This window comes from Leucoraja erinacea, chromosome 19 (assembly GCF_028641065.1).
Source record: "Leucoraja erinacea ecotype New England chromosome 19, Leri_hhj_1, whole genome shotgun sequence".
NCBI classification, from domain to species: domain Eukaryota; kingdom Metazoa; phylum Chordata; class Chondrichthyes; order Rajiformes; family Rajidae; genus Leucoraja; species Leucoraja erinaceus.
Window position 1 is genome coordinate 11,557,383 of NC_073395.1, and position 22,776 is coordinate 11,580,158.

At 45.1% G+C, this 22,776-nt stretch overlaps 1 protein-coding gene across 5 annotated transcripts in view; it reads right to left on the reverse strand.

Annotated features, from left to right (window-relative positions):
* Positions 1-22,776, reverse strand: part of LOC129706216 (contactin-1-like) — a 427,793-nt gene that overhangs the window by 67,125 nt on the left and 337,892 nt on the right. For all 5 annotated transcript variants that reach the window (XM_055650289.1, XM_055650292.1, XM_055650287.1 and 2 more), the window contains 2 exons: positions 18,856-18,926; positions 10,049-10,283 (listed from right to left, as the gene is read on the reverse strand). In XM_055650289.1, the coding sequence (XP_055506264.1) occupies positions 10,049-10,283; positions 18,856-18,926 (306 nt within the window). The remainder of the gene's footprint in view (positions 1-10,048; positions 10,284-18,855; positions 18,927-22,776) is intronic.

Genomic DNA, 22,776 nt, shown 5'->3' on the forward strand with positions numbered 1-22,776 from the left:
ATCACATTATTTTATCAATATCTAAACTGTGTAACACATCAGATGATGTCATGGGTTGACTACTGAACAGTCATTGGGGCATTCACCACAGCAACAGCCTCTTTGGTCCACCAAGTCCACAACTATCATCAAGTACCCATTTACATTCATACTACATAAATCACAGATATTTTTATTCACCCCGAATTCTCATCAACTCCTCCAGATTCTAACACTTACCAGCACATTCAGGGCCATTTGCAATGGGATACAATGTGACTTGATCATTGGGATTCAGAACCGACTTACTCAGAAAATCGAGGTGGTAAGTTGTTTTTTTTGCTGGAAGTCTGTGACAAGTGGAGTTCTGAAAAATCGTTGCTGGGATCTTTGTTGTTTGCGATATATATAATTAACTTGGACATAAATGTGGATGGGTTGGTGAGTAAGTTTGCAGACAACAACAAAAAATGGTGGAAATGCAGACACTGAGGAAGGTTGTTAAAGGATACACCAGGATATGGATTGGTTACAGATATGGGCAGAGAAATAGCTGATGGAGTTTAGTCTGAGCTACTGTGAGGTGTTGCATTTTGCCAGGTCAAATGTTAGGAGAAAATACCCAGTTAATGACAAGACCCATAGCAGCACTGCTGGACAGAGGGATATTGGGCTCTATGACCAAAGCTCCCTGAAAGTGGCCAGCAAGCTGATAACGTGATAAAGAAGACATATGGTGTGTTTGCCCTCATCAGTCAGGGCACTGAGTCATTGTACTGCTCAATGTTTCACCACAACCATCCTCTGGTTACATGGTTCCTTCGCATCCAGCTCACAGTTTCTAACTCATTCTATGACATGACAATTAAACCATTGCATCTGACGAGGCATGGGCACAATAGCTAAGTCAACATAATATTGTGTCGTGTATGTACATCATAATACACGACTAACGGCTGGATTTGACCATGCTTTCCCCCAAATCTGCTCTGCCATTTAATGTTTATCTTATTGTATCCTCAATTCCTCATTCTCATCTACCTCAGGTGATCTTTCACATGCTTGCCTATCATGAACCCATCTACTTTAATAATATCAGCTTTGCCCACCTTTCGAAGAGAGTAGATAACACTCGGCAACACCTCCTCTCCGTCTTAAATGGATGGTGCCTTACTTTTAATGAGTGACTACTGACTTAGATTCCCACACAACTGGAAATGTTCTTTCCCAATCCATCCTGTCCAAACCCCTCAGGGTGTTGCTTTTCAATCAAGTCCCCACTCACTTCCAATCCAATCTAACAGCCCTTATCTGTTGTAATCATTAATTAACATTGTCATCTGAGCAAATTCTATATTTTACAATACCATCGCTCTCAAACTCAATATAAAATTCTGTCACGATACAATCACTCTTCCCATCAGGTTACTGCTGGAAATGTACGTTTTGGATGGGAATAGGAAAAGGACATATTCCTGCTCGTTATTTCTTTTTATGTGTGTCTTAGATAAGTGAGGTATTGCCTTAGCTATAGTGTTCTCAATGATTAAACAATTCGCTAATAATTTCTGTCTTAATTCACAGAGGAAAAATGACCACTACAACAAGGTATACAGGAGCTGCCAGTATTTATGGAACTGGCCCCATGAAATCTGTCAGCACCTAGTGGATTGGGGCAGAGAACAATGTAAAGTACTATGTACATTTTGGAACTTTGCCTTGGAGCTTAGTGCTTCAAATAAAACCATTGAGCAAAACAAATAGATTTCAGAAATAAAAGGAAAGCTGTTCAGGACTATTTTGAATCGCATGTTTGGGTGCCTCTCCATTACTAGGTCTCGCACTGCGACTGTGGACGCCAGTTTAAACTGCATGAAACCAAGCACGTTGTGCACATTTTGCACAGAAGCAAAGTCTGGAAATTCCAAGCTACCGGGGAATTGGAAGGAAGTGAAGTGAATGTGAGTTGGGAGCAGTGGCTCAGCAACTAACACACTTGCTGCAGTTGTTGCCAGGAGAGAACTTGGCAAAAGTTTCAGATTTAGACTTTTGAGACACAGCACGGAAACAGGCCCTTCGGCCCACCGAGTCCGCGCTGAACAGTGATCACCCTGCACACTAACACTATCCTACACACTAGGGTCAATTTACAATTTTACCGGTCAATTGACCTCCAAACCTGTATGCGGTTGGAGTGTTGAGGAAGACGGAGCGCACGGGGAAAACCCACATGGTCATGGGGAGAAGGTACAAATTCTGCACAGACAGCGCCCGTGGTCAGGAACGAACCCAAGTCTTCGGCGCTGTGAGGCTGCAACTCTACCACTGCCGATCCCATCTGTCCGTCGTGATCCAGTATGTTACTGAGGGAGCACCGCACCATCATTTGTATTATCCTTCGGGCAAAGGAGATCCTGTCTGTCCAAGTGGATGAAACTGAACTCGACCAGTTGATCATTTTAGATATTGAATGGCAGTGCTGGCTCGAAGGGCCGAATGGCCTACTCCTGCACCTATTTTTCTATGCTTCTATGCTCCATGACCACTATTTTTAAGAAGAGCAGGGAGTTATTCTCCAGAACCCAGGAAAAGATTGAATGCTCAATCAACACCTCTTAAACAGGATAGCTAAACTTTATCTTTTGGCTGTTTGTGGAAGCTTCCTGTAGATAGATTGGCAGCTTCACTCCCTACGTGAAAACACTGACTACAATCACAAGGTTTTCATTGACTGTAAAGCACCGTGCGGTGTGCTGAGGCCAAGAAAGATGAATATTAATGTAAACTTTCTTTGCTTCTCTGTATTATTCTTCAGAACTTTGAGAATATTACAGATCTTATTCCAGGGGGAGAGAAATGTCAAATGGTAAAGAGAAAGTAGAAGGAAGCAGTGCAGAAAAGTGTTTGGGGTTAGGATAACCAAACTGTGTCAGAAAGGTTTAGAGCATACAGGCAAAGAGTACGTTGTCGAATAGGGTTGTGTTCAGAAAAATAGTAATGCAACAACAGGGCCATAGCAAAAAAATGGTAAGATATTTAACAATGTTAAATATCTGAAAGCTATAGATGGCTGGATCTGAAATGTATGATATAGTGGACAAAATAACAGCACAAATAGATGTAAATGGATATGATTTGATTGCCAGTGTAGAAACATTGCAGCAGGGTAACAGCCTTCCTTAATGTGCGCAACCAACTATCTTGGTGTAATTTCCAAATGGACTTACCAACTCATCTACATTTGTTTCCAAGTTGTTTATATCTATCATGAATAAAAATAAAGTCCTAGCACAGATCCCTACAGAACAGCATTGGTCACAGATCTCCAGCCAGAATAACATCCTTCCACTATTATCCCCTGCCTTCAATGGGTAATCCAATCTGAATCCAAACAACAAAGTCACCACAGATACCATGCATCCTTAATCATCTGCATCAGCCGATCATGAAGGACTTCATCAAATTCCTTACTGAAATTAAGAAGTGAAATACCAAGTCTAAATTATCCTTTTAGAAATCATTCGTTAGCATTCATGGGTCCTTTCAAATGGTTTTGAAAGATTAAATTATACCAAGAAAAATATTAAATCTAGTTTCAAATGAAAATTTCCATTTCGGAAATGAAGGGGAGCAGCTAAGTACAACAATGGGGATTAACCACCGTTGCTGGAAACAGTCTATTTGTGCACATGCTCGTTCATCTGCAAACTCGATGCTTATCTTTTACGCTTGCTGATCATAAGGTCATAAGTGATAGGAGCAGAAATAAGCCATTCGGCCCATCGTCTACACCATTCAATCATATCAAATGTTCATCATATGTTAACCCATTCATTCCTGGGATCATTCTTATCAACCGCCTCTTCAGAGCCAGCATGGTGCCCAAAATTGCTCACAATACTCCAAATGCAGCCTGACCAGCGCCTTATTGAGCCTCAGCATTACATCTCTGTTTTTGTATTCTAGCCCTCTTAAAATAAATGCTAGCATTCTATTTGTCTTCTTTATTACCGATTCGACTTGCAGATTAACTTTTCGGAATCCTGTACAAGCACTCTCTTTCTGCCTCTGATATCTGGATTCTCTCCCCATTTAAAAAATAGTTTACGCTTATATTCCTACCTCAAAAATGTATGACTCCGCACTTTGCTACACTATATTCTATTTGCCACTTCTCTGCCCACTCTCCCAACCTGTCCTTGTCCTAAATGGTGGCCGATTGGGAAAGGGGGAGATGCAGCGAGACCTGGGTGTCATGGTACACCAGTCATTGAAGGTAGGCATGCAGGTGCAGCAGGCAGTAAAGAAAGCGAATGGTATGTTAGCTTTCATTGCAAAAGGATTTGAGTATAGGAGCAGGGAGGTTCTACTGCAGCTGTACAGGGTCTTGGTGAGACCACACCTGGAGTATTGCATACAGTTTTGGTCTCCAAATCTGAGGAAGGACATTATTGCCATAGAGGGAGTGCAGAGACGGTTCACCAGACTGATTCCTGGGATGTCAGGACTGTCTTATGAAGAAAGACTGGATAGACTTGGTTTATACTCTCTAGAATTTAGGAGATTGAGAGGGGATCTTATAGAAACCTACAAAATTCTTAAGGGGTTGGACAGGCTAGATGCAGGAAGATTGTTCCCGATGTTAGGGAAGTCCAGGACAAGGGGTCACAGCTTAAGGATAAGGGGGAAATCCTTTAAAACCGAGATGAGAAGAACTTTTTTCACACAGAGAGTGGTGAATCTCTGGAACTCTCTGCCACAGAGGGTAGTTGAGGCCAGTTCATTGGCTATATTTAAGAGGGAGTTAGATGTGGCCCTTGTGGCTAAGGGGATCAGGGGGTATGGAGAGAAGGCAGGTACGGGATACTGAGTTGGATGATCAGCCATGATCATATTGAATGGCGGTGCAGGCTCGAAGGGCCGAATGGCCTACTCCTGCACCTAATTTCTATGTTTCTATCTATGTTTCTGCAGATCCCTGCTTTCTCGACACTACCTGCCCATCCACCTATTTTCGTATCATTCACAAACTTGGCCACTAAGCCTTCAATCCCCTCATCCAAATCATTAATATACAACATAAAGAGCAGCGGCCTCAGCACCAAGCCCTGTGGAACTGGCAGCCAACCAGAATAGGCCCCCTCCATTGCAACTCTTTGCTTTCTGCCATCCAGCCAACCTGCTATCCGTTAGTATCTGCCCTTTGATATCATGGGCTCTGATCTTCCTGAGCAGCCTTACATGTGGCACCTTATCAAAGGCTTATCATCTACACCACGCTGCCTGGGCAAGGCCACCTGCATAATCAAGGACGAGTCTCACCCTGGTCATTCCCTCTTCCCCCCTCTCCCATCAGGCAAAAAGGTAAAGAAGTGTGAAAGTGCACACCTCCAGATTCAGGGACAGTTTCTTCCCACCTGTTATCAGGCAACTGAACCATCCTATCAACAACTAGAGAGCAGTCCTGAGCTGGTCTCCACATCATTTGAGACCTTTGGCATATCTTTTATCGGACTTTACTGGACTTTATCTTGCACTAAATGTTATTCCCTTTATCATGTATCAGTGCTCTGTGAACAGCTAGATAGTAATCATGTGCCATCTTTCCATTGACTGGTTAGCACATGACAAAAAGCTTTTCATTGTACGTCGGTACATGTGACAACAAACTAAACTAAACTGAACTAAATAGTTTTTTCAGTTGTGGAAGACAAGAATATTTTGCAGGATTGTACGTAATGCCTTGTTTGGCCAAAGGACCTCAGAAAGTGTGGGAGGGTGTGAAAGTGGGAGAGAACTCAACTTCCATGCTCAGTTGAAAGGATTAGTGTTGGCAGAACACAAGAGGAGGTGAAGGACAAGGTTGAACGTGTTGCAGGGCAAGCTCCTGTGCATTGTTCCTTCCTTCTGCTCTCTTTGTGCATTCCATCACTATTCACTCCCACCATCAGATCCTCAGCTCTGGGTCTCTCCTTCCATAAGGCACCATATGAAGCCCACATCCACATCTGAGGTTTTACTCATGGCTCTTTTACAGTGACTCAAAAACAAATGAATAAAAATGTACATGCACATACACAAAGAAACACACATATCGACTAGACATGAACAATTGCACAATTACACGCAAACATATGCAGACACGCATGTACACACATGACTGCAAACAGATAGACATATGCACATCGACACGTGAACAACCACAAGCACATACACCCATGTACACACAGAAGCACCCATACACATATGCACATATACAGACTGTAGAACCATCACCTCTGACTACTGCTTAAATCCTGATATAAGGCTCTTCCCTCAGTCCCAAGAGAGAAAGGCCAGTCTCATGACTATTATTCACATCTCAGTCATAAATGCAGTGTGATAAGGCATGAAGATGATTTGTCACTCCCAATAAATACATTAAAATGAGGTATGAAGTTTTCTAAACTTTACCTCAACTAAGTTTCTACAGTTTGTGTTGGAACTTGTTTGAACTCCAGGGGAATAAATGATTTAGTATTAGAACTGAGGAAAGACATGCTCCAAAAGTGACTAAAGTGCATCAATCATATTAATGCACAGAGGCACTTTGCCAGGTGTCATTCTTAATTGTCTCGAGCTGACAAAATGTCCAGGAAAAAAGTGAACTTCAACCTAAGGCTTTTAATGAAGGCCACATTCTCTGAGTAAAAACATCTTGCTCAACAATGTGAAAGTCATTTTTAAAAAAAAGCTAATAGGCAAAATTGAATGATCTGGCGCAGAGTTGATGCAAGCGTGCCAAGTACGTGGAGATTTAGGGATCGATTGGCTGACTCTGGAGAGGAAAGACACAGCCAAAATCACCCAGACTACTTCTGCAATGCAAACCCAGGAAACTCACAGCTTCCATGTCTGCAGGCCCTAAGTCCAACAAATGCAGATGAGGTCAATCAGGACTTATTAGTGAGGGAAAAAAACTGCAGAAACAATTCCCACTCAATTTCCTTGCAGAAACTAACATCCCATTGAAGGATAGACACAAAATGCTGGAGTAACTCAGCGGGACAGGCAGCATCTCTGGAGAGAAAGAATGGGTGACTTTTCGGCTAAAGACCCTCTTCAGGCTGAAAAAGGATCTCGACACGAAATGTCACCCATTCCTTTTCTCCAGAGATGCTGCTTGTCCCGCTGAGTTACTGCAGCATTTTGTGTCTATCCTCGGTTTAAACCAGCATCTACAGTTCCTTCCCTCACATCCCATTCAAGGAAATGAATACGGAGGAGAAACAGCTTTCTGTTATTGTCCATGTTACCACACTGAATATGACTGCCACTGGTCACTGACTCAATCTTTCAGATTTTCCCAGAATTGCTGCTATTATTGCGACAGCAAGTATCATTCACGGGAACACTCAACAGTGGAAAGCCCTGTAATGCCTCTGCCTGTAATGCCGTAAAGCATTTAATTTCTCATTCTACTGCACTCCACTCCAGTGCCTTGTACATATGCATCAACATTACCCTACTTTCAATCTCTATAACTGTTGCAATGAAAGCCAGCATTGCATTAGGATTCCTAACTGCATACTCTTCCTGCATGCTAGTCTTCCGTGTTCTACACAGAAAGACTTTCACATCTCTCTGCATCACACCTCGCTCCATATAAGGAGCAATGTGCTTTTTCATTCTCTTTCAAATTTCCCCGTACGATGCCATCTTCTTACACAATCACTTTGCACATCCGTAATCCTCGTGTCTCTTTACAAGTCTCTTTACTAGCCATCTGTCCCGGTGTATGGTAAATTTGATCCTTGCAAGTAAGGAAGATAGACTTTGAATTGATGAAGTCCCACCATGATACCTGTGGTGCTTCATTCAATGCCAAGCCATCCTGGGTGAAACGGGTCAATGGGCATCAAAGGGAAAACACTCCAGTGGTCAGAGTGTATATTACACAGCTCCCCACAGCAGTTGGAGTTCTCACCCAACCCTCATGGAATTCCCATGTTCCCCTGCCCCTTGATCCTCATCACAAATGAGCTCAATAATTGAGCCTCAACAGACCTCCAGGAAAGAGAATTCCAAAGATTCAGCAGCTTCTGCATGAATCTTTGGAATGAGATGAATCGATCGGGTAAATGCACAGAGTCTCTTGCCCAGAGTAGGTGAATCGAAGACCAGAGGACATAGGTTTAAGGTGAGAGGGTAAAGATTTTATAGGAATCTGAGGGGTAACATTTTCACACAAAGGGTGGTGGGTGTATGGAACAAGCTGCCAGAGGAGGCAGGGACTATCCCAACGTTTAGGAAACAGTTAGACAGGTACATATGGATAGGACAGGTTTGGAGGGATATGGACCAAACACGGGCAGGTGGGAATAGTGTAGCTGGGACGTGTTAGCCTGTGGGGGCAAGTTGGGCCGAATGGGCCTGTTTTCCATACTGTATTACTCCATGTCTCACTGACTGACATAAATGCCTTTACACTTATACTGAGTTTCTGATCCTTGAGAAACATTCTCATTGCATCCATGCTCTTGAGCCCTGTAAGAATCTTTTGTGATTTAGTTCATGAGAATACAGGTCTTGTCCACTTGTTCATGCGAATACAGGTCTTGTCCACAGTGTTCCTCACACTGCAAATCCACCATCCCTGGAACAAGTTCAATGAAGCTTGCTGCATTCCCCAAATTGTAAGTGGGTCCTTCCTTAGCTCAGCAAACAATATGATGTACAATACTCCTGCAGTGGTCTCAACAAGGATCTATATCATTGCAGTGTCAACTTTATTCAAGACTTAATTACCTACTGACCTTCCTAATCTCTTGCTGCACCTACAAGTTGACTTTCTGTGACTTGTGCATGAGAATGCCTTTGAACATTAACGTCATCCAATCTCTCACCCAATCTGTCACCGTTTAAAAAATACTCTGTACCAATTGTGCTCTGTACCAAAGTTTTCTGTGCCAATGTGCATAACTGCATTTTTCCACATTATATTGCACCCTTGTGCTTTTTCTACACACAATCAGCTTCTCTAAACCCCGCTGAAGTCTTATTATGACCTCCCTCCTCCTCCTCACAATGCCACCTAGTATTGTTTCATTAGCAACCTTGCAAATATAAGATATGGACCCTTCAGCTAAATCACTGCTATAGAGTGTGAATGACCCACACATTGCTGCCCCTGGTATCCCACTTGTCACACCTGACAGCCTAAGAAAGATCTGTTTGTTCCCACTTGTTGCCTTCTGTCAGGTAACCAATTCAGTGTATTATCTCCAACCCCATGTGCTCCAATAGCAATGGTTGGAAAACTGCTGCAATTGAAGGATGTAATACCAGAACACCTTGAAATAAATTACAGAAATTCCTGTAAGGCGCCTCAACAAAATATGCTTGAAAATTCTAAATACACCACACACTCTCACTCTCTCTCATCGATTATTGCACATCACATTCTCAAAGGACTGCAACAGATTCATCGGAAATGATTTTCCCATCATAAATTAAAAGACATTTGGATAGGTACATATATATAGAAATAGTGTAGGAAGGAACTGTATATGCTGATTTATACTGAAGATAAACACAAAGTGCTGGAGTAACTCAGCAGGTCAGGCAGCATCGCTGGAGAACAAAAGGTGAGATTTCCGGTCAGAATCCTTCTTCAGACTTCAGGCGTCTGAAGAAAAGTTCCGACCCGAAACGTCGCCTATCCTTTTTCTCCAGAGATGCTGCCTGACTCGCTGAGTTACTCCAGCACATTGTATATAGGAATAGTTCGGGATTATATGGGTCAAATGCAGGCAAGTGGGACAAGCTTTGTTGGTATGGATGAATTAAGCCAAATGGCCTGTTTCTGTGCTGTATGACTCCATGACTCTAAACCAGGTCTACTCTGCCCAATTCTGTTATTCCTTACATTGTGTTACAACTTTTGTTATGGATTTTGGCATTTACTCCACCATGATCTAACAAGTATGCAGTTCTCCTTCCTTTTTATATAAAGTGGGGTCCTATTGCGAGCCTCCAATACTCAGAAACAATTGGATAGAAAAGCTAAAAGCATGCTCGTGTCACTTACCGTTCTCCGCTGAATAAATAAAAGCAGACAGGCTGAAGGGGCCATTTCCTTTGCTGTTGAAAGCTTTGACCTTGACTTCGAACTGGGTGTGCGTCAACAAGGAGTCATCCTTATGAACGTATCTGTCGCCTTCAGGATTGGGCACCGTCACCTTCCTCCACTCTCTTTCTCCGCTTCGCTTGAATGCAACCAAGTAGCCAAAGCTGCTTCCAAAATGGTACTCCCTTGACAAGGGCTGGGGGGGGGGGGGGGGGGGGCGGAAAGCACGGGCACAGTGTTAGCCTCAGGTGAGAACAGAAACATCCATCTGGGGTGTTTCAGACAATTAACAGATTCCACTGGGTCATCAAAATGCAATTGTTTCATATGTTGCAGCAGATAAAATATGGAGAGCAAATGTCAAGCCACATCACTGGACAGCGGGGCAATGTCACAAGGCACTTCCCCTCATGTAGAGCATCACAGAATATCTACACCCCTCTCAAAGGATACAGCCAGGCCAATTCTGAAACTGATAGATTTTGTTGCATTTAGCCATTAAGCAATGCTGAGGTGAGGCAGGTAAACAGAACATGTGTATCATTAGATGATAATAGAATTAGGCCATTCGGCCCATCAAGTCTACTCCGCCAATCAATCATGGCTGATCTATCTCTCCCTCCTAACCCCATTCTTCTGCCTTCTCCTCATAACCCCTGATACCTGTACTAATCAAGAATCTATCTATTTCTGCCTAAAAAAGATCCTTTAACTTGGCCTCCACAGCCTTCTGTAGCAATGCATTCCACAATATTAATGACACCTGTAGGACGGAACTGCAGGTGCTGGTTTAAACCGAAGATAGACACAAAATGCTGGAGTAACTCAGCGGGTCAGACATTATCTCTGGAGAAAAAGAATAGGTGACATTTCAGTTCGAGGCAACGGAGAAACGTCACCTATTCCTTTTTACTCCAGCTTTTTGTGTCTATTTTCAGGTAAATGGAGCAGTTATATTGACTAAACAGAATAGGGAATCAATGCAACACCTACACTATTCCCCATGTTTTAATGGTGCACTACTGCTGGAAAATCTTGTCTGAACTTAAATTATTAACTGGTGTTCCCATTTTGGACTAATTATGGCAAGGTGCAGTATGCGCCTGCTGCAGTCATTAACTTTATTGCATTATAATCAGATTTTTTTTTAAATCGGTCAGTTTGGTTCCAGTCCTGACATGTGTATTCGTATCACACATCTGGGATCAATAAATGTGGAAGCAGAGGCTAAATCGATCCTGAGACCTCCTCAAGCTGTCAAACATTCAATGAGCTGACGGGAGCTGACTCTGAATATTGAAACATGCAATCCACTCTCACCCCCCAGAACGTGTCTAATATGCCAGGCATTGTATCCACAACTGTCACCAAGATCAATCGCAGTCTCGGCTTTAGCTGGAGCCCTGAGTGACTGTGGAAGCAATGACCTGGTGGTGAAGGCTTGCAACTATCTTTCCCAGGCTTGAATGAATGAATGATATTTTATTGACACACGTGACAAATCACAGTGATATTCTTTGTTTCGCATACCCAAGGTATGCAAAGAGTCGCCACACAAAGGACGCCGACAAAATTACAAAGTATCACACATCAGGTCCTCCATTATTCTCCTCCTGCCCCCCACCCCGGCAGTCCCTCCCATGCCTCCTTTGCTCTTCCCCCAGCCCTCATGGCGGTTCCCGCACGCCAGATCCTCCTTTGTTTTCGGCGGCGCGTCCATCCTCCGGCACCCACGTGGCCCATCCTCGACTCCATTGGCAGATTAACCTTGTCCCTCCAGCTAAATCACTGCTATAGATTGTGAATGGTCTAAGCATTGTTACCTCTGGTATCCCTCTCGTCACAGCGGACAACCTGAAAAAGATCTGTTTGTTCTCATTCATTGCTTTCTGTCGGCTAGCCAGTTCTCAGTTGGTCAGTGTATTAACTCCAAGCCTATGTGCTTTTATATCAATGGTTGGAAAACTGCTGGACTCTAAATTGAAGGAAGTAATAACACAATATCTTGAAAATACAAAGATTCCTGTGTGGGGCCTCAACAAAAAGTGCTTGAAAATTCTAAATGCACCACACATTCTCACTCCCTCACATCAATTATTGCACTAGTCACATTCTCAAAGGACTGCAACAGATTCATCAGACATGGTGTTCCTTTCATAAATTGAAAGACATTTGGAAAGACATCTGAGGTCAAATTGTCCGTCTGCATATGAGGGTCAGAAACTTCCTGACATTCAAACTATTTATTAGAGAACGGTTGTGATCCCTCAAACAATTTGTATGGAATTGTACAGAGACAGACAGGCAGCAGTCCTTGTCTCTGAGTCTGCAGACGGTAGCCTGAAAGCTTCATTTTAGACACAAGACACAATCTACAAGACAAACACTGCAGATGCCGGAAATCAGACATTATTTAAAAATAAAGAGAATGCTGGAAATACTCAGCAGGTCAGACAGTGGAGAGAAAACAGTCAACATTTCAGATTGGAGAGCTTCCGATGAAACACTGCTTCTCCCCCCACTAACGCTGCCTGACACGTTGAGCATTTACTGCATTCTCTGTTTAGATTACACCAGCACACCCCCCTGGTTGATGTCACTGTACTGAGGCTATGCCACACAACTGAGAAGTGGGTCGTTCAGATTAACTAATAGTCCAAAATTAGGTCCTTCTCTCTCATGCGTACACAAAAGGTCCCACAACTGCAATTAGAGGGGAACAAAATAAAAAAGAGAAATAATAAATTTACATCGAAAATATTTAACTGAACACTGAGAAAAAAACGCTGAGATTGGGAAAAACACCGAGCTGCATTTTTATTATTGATTTAGTTTGGTGACCCTGTTAAGATGAATAGGATAGTTGGTGACTGCGTTCCCACTATGGCAGGAGATGTAGGATCTGCCACCTGTAGCGCTCCTGACCTCAGCTCTACAATGCACAGATACAGATGTCTTGTGGAACGCTGTTTGTTGACAGCTCTAGGTGGAAATTATGGCGTCAGTTCAGAATGATCTCGGACGGTACATGCACTTTTAGGGTGTATTCAAACAGCAAATAAAAGCTGCAGATCATGATCTCTACACAAATCACTGAGCATTATTAAAGTCCTTGGATTGGATTAATTGTAGTTCTTAATCAAATAATAGGTTGGGAAATGCAGTAAACTTAGAGGAATTGTATTAAGAAAGGAGGCTGTTTAATAGTAAGATTAAACGAGTACTTACCAGTACGAAGTTTGATCTGTATTTTATGAGGAGTTACGATGAGGGATTACGTGAAGAACCCACCCAGCGCGCAGGCGCGGCATACTTCCAAGCAGCGGTGTGGAATCACAGATAGACACTAGTTGAAGTAAAGATAGTGAAGACCAACGAGACATTAGTCCGAATTTGATCTATATAATGAGGGTGGGAGCGGAGGGCACGTAATCCCTCATCGTAACTCCTCATAAAATACAGATCAAACTTCGTACTGGTAAGTACTCGTTTAATCTTACTATTTTACTTCGGAGTCACGTGAGTGACTACGTGAAGACTTCAAAGGTCTGTGATTTCAAACCGTGTAACAGTTATATCACTCACTGCCGAAAGATCATCGAGGGAGGAAGTGGTAGCTAGAGACCAACAAGTTTGTTTAGTTATAAAAGAAATATTTATTAACTATAACAAAAAACAAAATAGCTCCCATGGGCTTTAAATCATAACTTTGCGGTTTTTAAAACGGTATCCGCAAAGACGTCCTGTTCCATCAGCGGTTTGTTGTAAAATCGTTGGAATGTCGATTCCCTTGACCATCCCGCTGCTCTGAGGATGTGGTCGAGGGGAACCTGCATCCTATCCGCCGCTGAGGTGGACGCTGCCCTGGTTGAATGGGATTTAAAAACATTTGTGTTAATCCCTGCCATGCTGAGGACCTGTTTCAACCATCTGGATAATGTTTGGCTGGTTACCCGTCCAAAAGGCTTTCTGTGGCTAACCCATAAGGCTTTCTCTCTCCCTCTTAGCGTTTGGGTTGTGTCTAGATAATGGTGAAGGTGGGTCACCACACACAGCCTAGGTTCTGGAGGGTAAGCCCGGAAGATCAACGGGGAGTTTGATGTACCTGGTCTACTTTGTTTTACCAACCCCGGCATGGTGAAAGTAATGGTATCTGGGGTGGTCACCATGTAGTTCAGATTTAGCTGATGGAGCGACTGAACCCTTTGAGCTGAGACAAGCGCCATGAGCATGAGGGTTTTGTAAGTGGCCTGTTCCAGGCTCAGGGATCCCACCGGAGGCCAACCTCGAAGGTGTGTGAGAACTACACTCACATCCCACATGTGAGTGTATCTAGGTGTAGGGGGTTTGGTATTAAAGATCCCCTTAAGGAGTCTGATGACTAGAGGGTGGGATCCCATACTATGCTGTTCTATCGGCATGAGGTATGCGGACAGTGCGCTCCGAGCCGTATTGATGGCACTGTAGCTCATCTTGAGATCATGGTGCAGGTGGGCCAGGAACTCCAGCACATCCGAGATCGAAGTCGTCTTGTAGGATGTCCCTGCGTCCAGACAGTACTGTTCCCATTTCCTGATGAAGGTCAGGTACTGTTTCTTGGTGGAAACTCGCAGGGATGCCGACATGGTGGTGATTGTTCTGTCTGATAACCCCAATCCCCGGTAAGGCCTGTTCAAAATCTGGAAACCAGGAGTTTCTATTTTTGGTGGCATGGATGGCTAATGCCAGTTACCGGGTGAGTCAATAATTGGGGGGGTGGTGTTGAAGGACCATTTGGTGTCTCTACCACCATGTCGTGGAACATTGGGAACCATGGTTGGGTAGGCCAGTCGGGCACGACCAGAATGCCAGAGGCTGAGTCTGCCTGAATTTTCTTGAGTACCCGACTGATGAGGCAGAAGGGGAGGGAAAGCATAGAAAAAGAAATTTCCCCAGTCCAGCGTGAAGGCATCTACCGCTGCTGCCTCTGGGTCTGGTTCCCAAGCCACATACATGGGTAGTTGGTGATTTAACCTAGACGCAAACAAATCTATATCTGGCGTACCATATTGCTTGATAATTTTAGCAAATAATTTTGGGTCCAACATCCATTCGATGTTGTCGTTGAATTTTCGTGACCTGGTGTCCGCCACTAAATTTAGCTTGCCTGGTAAATAGGCAGCTGATAGCCAAATATGTCTCTCGACACACCATTGCCAGATTATAGCAGTTAATTTGTCGCATGATACTGATTTAATGCCACCCATGTGCTGGATATAAGATACTGCCGTAGTGTTGTCGATCATAATTCTAACATGCACGTGCCGCATACCAGATGCATATGCTTTTAGCCCATAAAAGGCGGCGAGCATTTCCAAAAAGTTAATGCCCAGTGATTGTAGTAGCGATGCCTCTGAGTTAGTCCATCTGCCACCTGTGCTGTCTATGGAGTTAGTAGCTCCCCAGCCTAAAGCACTGGCATCCGTTGCAATGGTTATGTTAGGATTGGTTACGGCGATAGGACTGTGACTGTGCCAAATATTGTCAACCCACCACTGAAGTTCTGATTTGGCTTCAGCGGGTAAATCCATTTTGCGATCATAATGCCCCCTATGAAGGCGTAATGCATGAGTCCTTGCTCTTTGTAGATTTTGATAATGCAAGGGCCCATGTTGGGCAGCCGGAAATGCTGCTACTATAGAGCCAATAACTCTGGCTACATGCCGTATTCTAGGTTGCGGTGTAGCAATTAAATGGCTACAAGCTTCAATGAGTGAAACTGTTTTGTTTCTGGGCAGAGTGACAGTCATGTGAATCGTGTCAATAGTGAAGCCTAAGTAATCCATGTTAGTAGTAGGCTCCAATATTGATTTATCTGGGTGAAGGATAAAACCCAAAGTTTCAAGGAGTTGTTTAGTGGCTAACACTCCTGCGACAGCTTGTTCCCGTGTTCTTCCTAATATGAGAACATCGTCCAGATAGGCCACTACTAAATGTTTTAGTTCTCTCAATTTCTTCATGGCCACTTTAAGAATTTTCGTAAATAGTCTGGGAGCTGTCGTTAAACCATTGGGCAAAGCTCGGTACTGCCATAGCTGGCCCCTCCAGATAAATTTCAGATATTTAAAGTAATCTTTATGAATGGGTACCAAATAGTAAGCATCTTTGATATCTATGCTTGCCATGTAGTATCCCTTGGCGATCAGTTGTCTGGCAGTGACAAATGTCTCCATTTTGAAATGTTGATACTCAACAGACTGATTGAGTGATGTCAGATCAATAATAATGCGACATCCACCATCTTTTTTGGTTTTGAGAAAAATATTTGATACAAATTCTTGCGGCTCGTGTGTGGTCATTTCTATGATGCCTTTAGCCACGAGCCGATCAAGTTCAGCTTGTCCTTCTACCTTCTCAACTGCCGAGGGAAGGAACACCCTTTGGGGCATGTGCTGAACTGGCGGTTCTACGCCTGGTTTGAACTCAATTTTGTATCCACTAATACTGTTGAGTATAAACTGATTGTTAGTAAGGGAGCACCAAACATGCTTGAAGAACCTCAAACGTCCCCCTGTTAATACTACACCCTTTGTCTGTGTATGTTGACAGGAACCAGACCCACCTACCTCCATGTTCACTTGTGGGGTCGTTTCCGGTGGGTCTGGCCCAAGATTGTGCGTGTTGGTGCTGCGGTGGGGCGGCGCATCTTCCCACGGCTCCGCCCTGGGCCCCGCTCTAAAAAAGAGCACTGGGGGTAGTGGGAGGCGGTCACCAGGCTTTCACCAGCTCGGTATCTGCTGGTGGCTGCCGAGGCGTGCGGCCAACTGGGTGTCTTCGCCCTGCTCGGTCCTGGCCCTGCCCTCATGAGGCCTACTGGTTTTGCCGCCTCTTCCAACTCCTTGAGCCTTTTGGCCAGATCCGCACCAAATAGCAGCGCCTGTCGTTCGGGCGCTGGAGCTTTACAGAGGCCGGCATATGTTGGGTTGAGGGCAGGCCTGATGTTGTCCCGCTGTAGGTTGTTTAGCTCATACGTGGTGCTGCACATCAGTGCGAGGGCATCCTGCTGGGGTATGGTCAGGTCTTCATCCCCAACGGACCGAGCAAAGGCGGTGACGGCTGCTGAGTGGAGCTTCAGGACTCGCTGCATTTTGACCTCCTGAGCCCTTATGTGCTGCCCCAGCTGGTTCCAGATCTGCCCATTTACCGTCTTGACCCTCAGCGCCTCGCAATTTTCGGGCGCGATGTAGTTGTCAAGGGCCTGCTGGACAGCCTTGTCCTGCAGCGGGTTGTTGGACAGCCTGTTTATAGTTGCCGCCATTCTGGGTGGCAACACCATCCCAGTTGTTGGTGGTGCCGCATATCGGCCCACTACACCCAGTAGCTCTTCTTCCGGCACGCCCGGCATGCTGACGATATCCTCCGCCTGCCCTTGGGATAGGCCAGCCCAGTCCTGGCCTCCCTTACTGCCCTCGAACATAGAGGGTACAGAAGGGTGTGGAGAGGAGGAGGCCAAAGCCCGTCCTCCTGGGAGATGCCGCATCTCCTCATTAATCATACGCTCGAGGAGCTGCCTCATGCAGCTTATCCGAGCGTCTCCCCTTTTCGGTGGGGGAGAGTGTTCCCGTTCCTCCGATTCATCGGAGGACACCGGCCGGTCGGTTTTCTGTGTCGCCTTCCTCCCTGTGCGGGGCGTTGAGATCTGCAGCACTGGGGGCGGCTCGGTGTCGGGTGAGCGGGAGCGTTGAAAAAGCTCCTCCGCTGCGAGAGGCTGCCGTCCCGCTATGGACCCGTCCTCGGGTGGAGTAGGGCAGGCAGTCCTCCTGGCTGGTCGCTTGCGAGAGGCCATTATTCTCTCTAGCGCGACTCTGTAACAAAAAAGGCACTTACCTGAGGTCTCGTCTTTATGCTGCAGCTGGAGAGCCTGGCTCCAGCTGCTGCCGCTGTTGCACTGCTGACGTAATGCCGCACCTGCGCGCTGGGTGGGTTCTTCACGTAGTCACTCACGTGACTCCGAAGTAAAATTATTATATTAAGACCACAAGACATAAGAGCAGAGTTAGCCCATTTGGCCCATCGCATCTGTTCCGCCAGTCGATCATGGCAGATTTATTTTTCCTTCACAACCAAGTTCTCCTGCCTTCTCCCTGTAATCTTTGACTCCCCCTTGCTGTCAATCCCCGCTTTAAAAATCCCCAATGACTGGCCACCACAGTCACTGTGGTGATGAATTCCACAGGCTAAATTCCTCTGGCCAAAGAAATTCCTCCTCATATATAACCATATAACAATTACAGCACGGAAACAGGCCAACTCGGCCCTTCTAGTCCGTGCCGAACACTTTTTCTCCCATCTAGCTGCACTCAGACCATAACCCTCCATTCCTTTCCCGTCCATATACTTATCCAATTTATTTTTAAATGATAAAATTGAACCTGCCTCCACCACTTCCACTGGAAGCTCATTCCACACAGCTACCACTCTCTGAGTAAAGAAGTTCCCCTCATGTTACCCTTAAACTTCTGTCCCTTAATTCTCAAGTCATGTCCTCTTGTTTGAATCTTCCCTACTCTCAATGGGAAAAGCTTATCCACGTCAACTCTGTCTATCCCTCTCCATTCAAAAGGTTTTATTCTAAGGCTGTGCCCTCTGGTCCTAGACTCTCCCATTACTGGAAACATCCTTTCCACATCCACACTATCTACAGGACACATGATAAAGAATTTATCTTCATCCTTGTCCAATTATATTTGGTGGCCAGGGCTGAAGAAACCTATCTGTTCCAAACCTACCGTCCACCTTATCGTCAGTTCCCGTTGGTTTCCGCCGCCTCCCCCAACGTCAGATGGAGCCACGGTGGGAGCTGCGGGAAGAAGAGCAAGAGACATTTTAATGGTTTGCATTGGGTGGGAGTGTGGAGGAGCTGGGGATCATTGGGGAAGGGCAGTTTTGTGATGATGTCAGACAGCTTTGTAAAGAAGGCACTCACTTTCGCTTCCAAGCCAGACAATACATTGCAATAACACTGGCCTGCAATAGTTGCCAGAGTCCTGTTCCTTGCCAAGACTAACACATAGCTATTGCTCTGGGACTGTTGCCAGTTTGTGAACTGCACCACTGAAGCAGGTCTGTCAGCAATTTTTTTGTTACTATCTGCAATATTTCTTTCCTTAACGATTCCCCGGTGAAAGCCACATAGTACCAACTGCAGACTGGACCTCATAAAATGTTAAGGGAGACAAAACACCCGTCTTTACCCGTAGTATAGAGGAACACAAAGCTGCTTCGACGAATTGGGTGCTAAGATTCTGCTTGTTCTCCCTTGACTTAAAAACAGGTTCCGATCCTGCTTCCATTAAAAAAATGCAGCCAGATTTCCCTCCCTCGGATTTAGCTGCCATAATTCCAGGGATGTTTGCTCATCTCCAATAGAGTTATAGAGTCATGGAGTCTTACAGCGTGGAAACAGGCCCTTTGGCCCAACTTGCCCACACCAGCCAACATGTCCCATCTACACCAGTCCCACCTGCCTGCGTTTGGCCCATATCCCTCTAAACCTGTCCTATCCAAGTACCTGTCTAAATGTTTCTTAAATGTTAATGACCCAATATACCCCAGTATTTGCTGCTGGTCCTCCAATCCCAATCCTATCGTTCCGTTTTCATAAGCTACCAGTTTATAGACAAACGAATATAAAAGTTGTCATCTTATCCGCAAGTTTTATCTGACCATCGGTTCCGCTGACCAGATGTTGGAATTCACCATTCTTTGGTGCTCTGAGTAAGTGCTGCTTATGCACTGCAGTCCATTCATTCCCAGCAAAAAGAAATATCATGAAATTGACCAAAAAATGTTAGGAGCACCAATCAGGTGGTTTACTACTGAAATGAGCTGCTTAAATGGGACCTGAGCAGTTCCCAAGACTGCATGCAATTTACCACAGCTTATTGCAATTCACTACATGAATCGCAATTTATTGACATTTATATGATAATTAACCACATTTATACTGCAGTTTGCACTGCAATTTACATGAATATTGCATTTAAATTGCGATTTGCTGCCTGAGATTTACATGAATATATTGCATTTAAATTGCGATTTACTGCATGAAACTTACATAAATTACATCAATTTATTGCATATAAATTGCGATTTACTGCATGCGATTGACTACAGTTGCTGACACTTTGCTAACAGTAATGCATTGGATGCATTCCTATGATCACCCAGACATCAGCAACACACAATGTGCAGGAAGGAACTGCATGATGCTGGTTTACACCGAAGATAGACAGAAAAAGCTGGAGTAACTCAGCGGGTCAGGCAGCATTTCTAGAGAATACGAAGAGGTGAAAAGGAACAGCTACCTCATCGGGGTCCCTCAGACTACCTTTGATCGGATGTTACTGGTTTTACCTTGCACTAAATGTTATTCCCTTATCATGTATCTGTACACTGTGAATGGTTCGATTGTAATCATATATTGTCTTTCTGCTGACTGGTTAGCACGGAACAAGAACCTATCACTGTACCTCGGTACACTTGACAATAAACTAAACTGAACTGAAATGGAAATGTTTTGGGTCGAGACTCTTCTTCATACCCTTCAGCAACATGCACGATGGCGACTGTGAAGGTGAGGGAGGGAGCCCCATGATTCACTCAAAGTTACATAAAGGTGGCAGAGGTCCTAGAGGAAGCTCTGGTCATAGGGTATCATGAGTCCCAGCAGGGTTGCTGTGGCTTTGCTATGCTCTTCCAGGAATGAGAATCTCCAGACCATGGACAATTTTGAAGGGAGTTTCACAGTCTCACGTGATGGGACAAATCTCCTGCCCCAAAGGCAGTAGTAATGGTGGGCCAACATCCCTGTGAAGGCGCAGTCCTGAGGATGGGTCTAAATCACCAGTAATATTACTTCCCCCTAGCTGGGAGGCCATTGTGTTGGACTGCCACAAGATCCTAGTCCTTGGTCTCTGCTCTTAGGTCCAAGTTCCAGGACAACAGGTTTTATTGGGACATATCGTTCTTTGCAATTAAACCTGGTTACCCACAAAAAAAAATTCTGAACAAGCCCAATAAACACCAATGTTAACAGCCTCATCTTCTTTCTCCAGACTCACATCTTAGACTCTTTCTGTATTCCCTCAATGACTGGCATTGGCATTTATTTTCCTCCACTCTCCTGTACCCTTTCCGATGCCAGGGATAACATTTTATTTCCTGATCTGGTTTTATGTTTGATAAAAGGCAAGGATCTCACAGAACTCCCAACAGAATAGGTGCCTCTAATGAGGTAAAATGCAGCCAGATGGACTGGAGAGTCAGATGGACTGGAGAGTAAACCTCAGAGCTACAGGAAAGTGGCACCAGTTGAGGCAGATATAATTGTTAAACATTTACCAGCCTGGTTGTTAGAGAGGCCTGGGGAGCCATTGGTGCGAGGAGGAGTTGCCTGGAGCTGTGAGTATAAAAACAGCGCGGGGCTTGCTTCTACAGAGGCCCAGGGAGCCGTTGGTGAGAGGAGGAGTTACCTGGAGCTGTGAGTATAAAAACAGCGCGGGGCTTGCTTCTACAGAGGCCCAGGGAGCCGTTGGTGCGAGGAGGAGTTACCTGGAGCTGTGAGTATACCCAAATCTGCAACGTTCCATCTCAATTCCAGAGAAGGATTCTGGTGGAAGCCTCTGATTGATGGAAGAGGACCAGAGGAAGCAGCTGATTGGCTTGTATCCCGGGTAAGGCTTTATTGTATTCGAATAAGGGGGAGAATGAGGGCCAGGGCAGTTTACTGTTCTGGATGTCAGATGTAGGAGGTCATGGAGTCTGAGTGCTCTCCAGACGTCCACATCTGCACCAGGTGCGTCGAGATGGGGCTCCTTAGGGACCGTGTTAGGAACCTGGAGCAGCAACTCGATGACCTCTGTCTGCTCAGAGAGAGCGAGGAGGTCATAGAAAGGAGTTTCAGGGAGGTGGTCACTCCAAGACCACGGGAGACAGAAAACTGGGTCACAGTTAGGAAGAGCAATGGGCAGAGGCAGGTGAGTACCCCGGTGGCTGTACACCTTGAAAATAAGTACTCATGTTTGAGTAAGGGTGGGGGAGACAGCCTACCTGGGGGCAGCGACAGCGGCCGGGCCTCTGGCACAAAGACCGGTCCTGTTGCTCAGAAGTGTAAGGAAAAGAAGAGGAGGGCAATTGTAATAGGGGACTCTATAGTCAGGGGGTCGGATAGGCGATTCTGTGGACGTAGACAGGAGACCCGGATGGTAGTTTGCCTCCCTGGTGCCAGGGTCAGGGATGTGTCTGAACGTGTCCAAGAAATCCTGAAATGGGAGGGAGAGGAGCCTGAGGTTGTGGTACATATAGGTACCAACGACATAGGTAAAAAAAGAGAAGAGGTCCTGAAAGAAGAATTTAGGGAGTTAGGTAGAGAGTTAAGGAGAAGGACTGCAAAGGTAACAATCTCAGGATTACTGCCTGTGCCACGCGACAGTGAGAGTAGGAATGGAGCGAGGTGGAGAATAAATGCGTGGATGAGGGACTGGTGCAGTGGGTATGGATTCAAGTTTCTGGATCATTGGGACCTCTTTTGGGGAAGGTGCGACCTGTACAGAAAGGACGGGTTGCACTTGAACTCGAGGGGGACCAATATCCTGGCGGGGAGATTTGCAAAGGCTACTTGGGAGACTTTAAACTAGTATGGTTGGGGG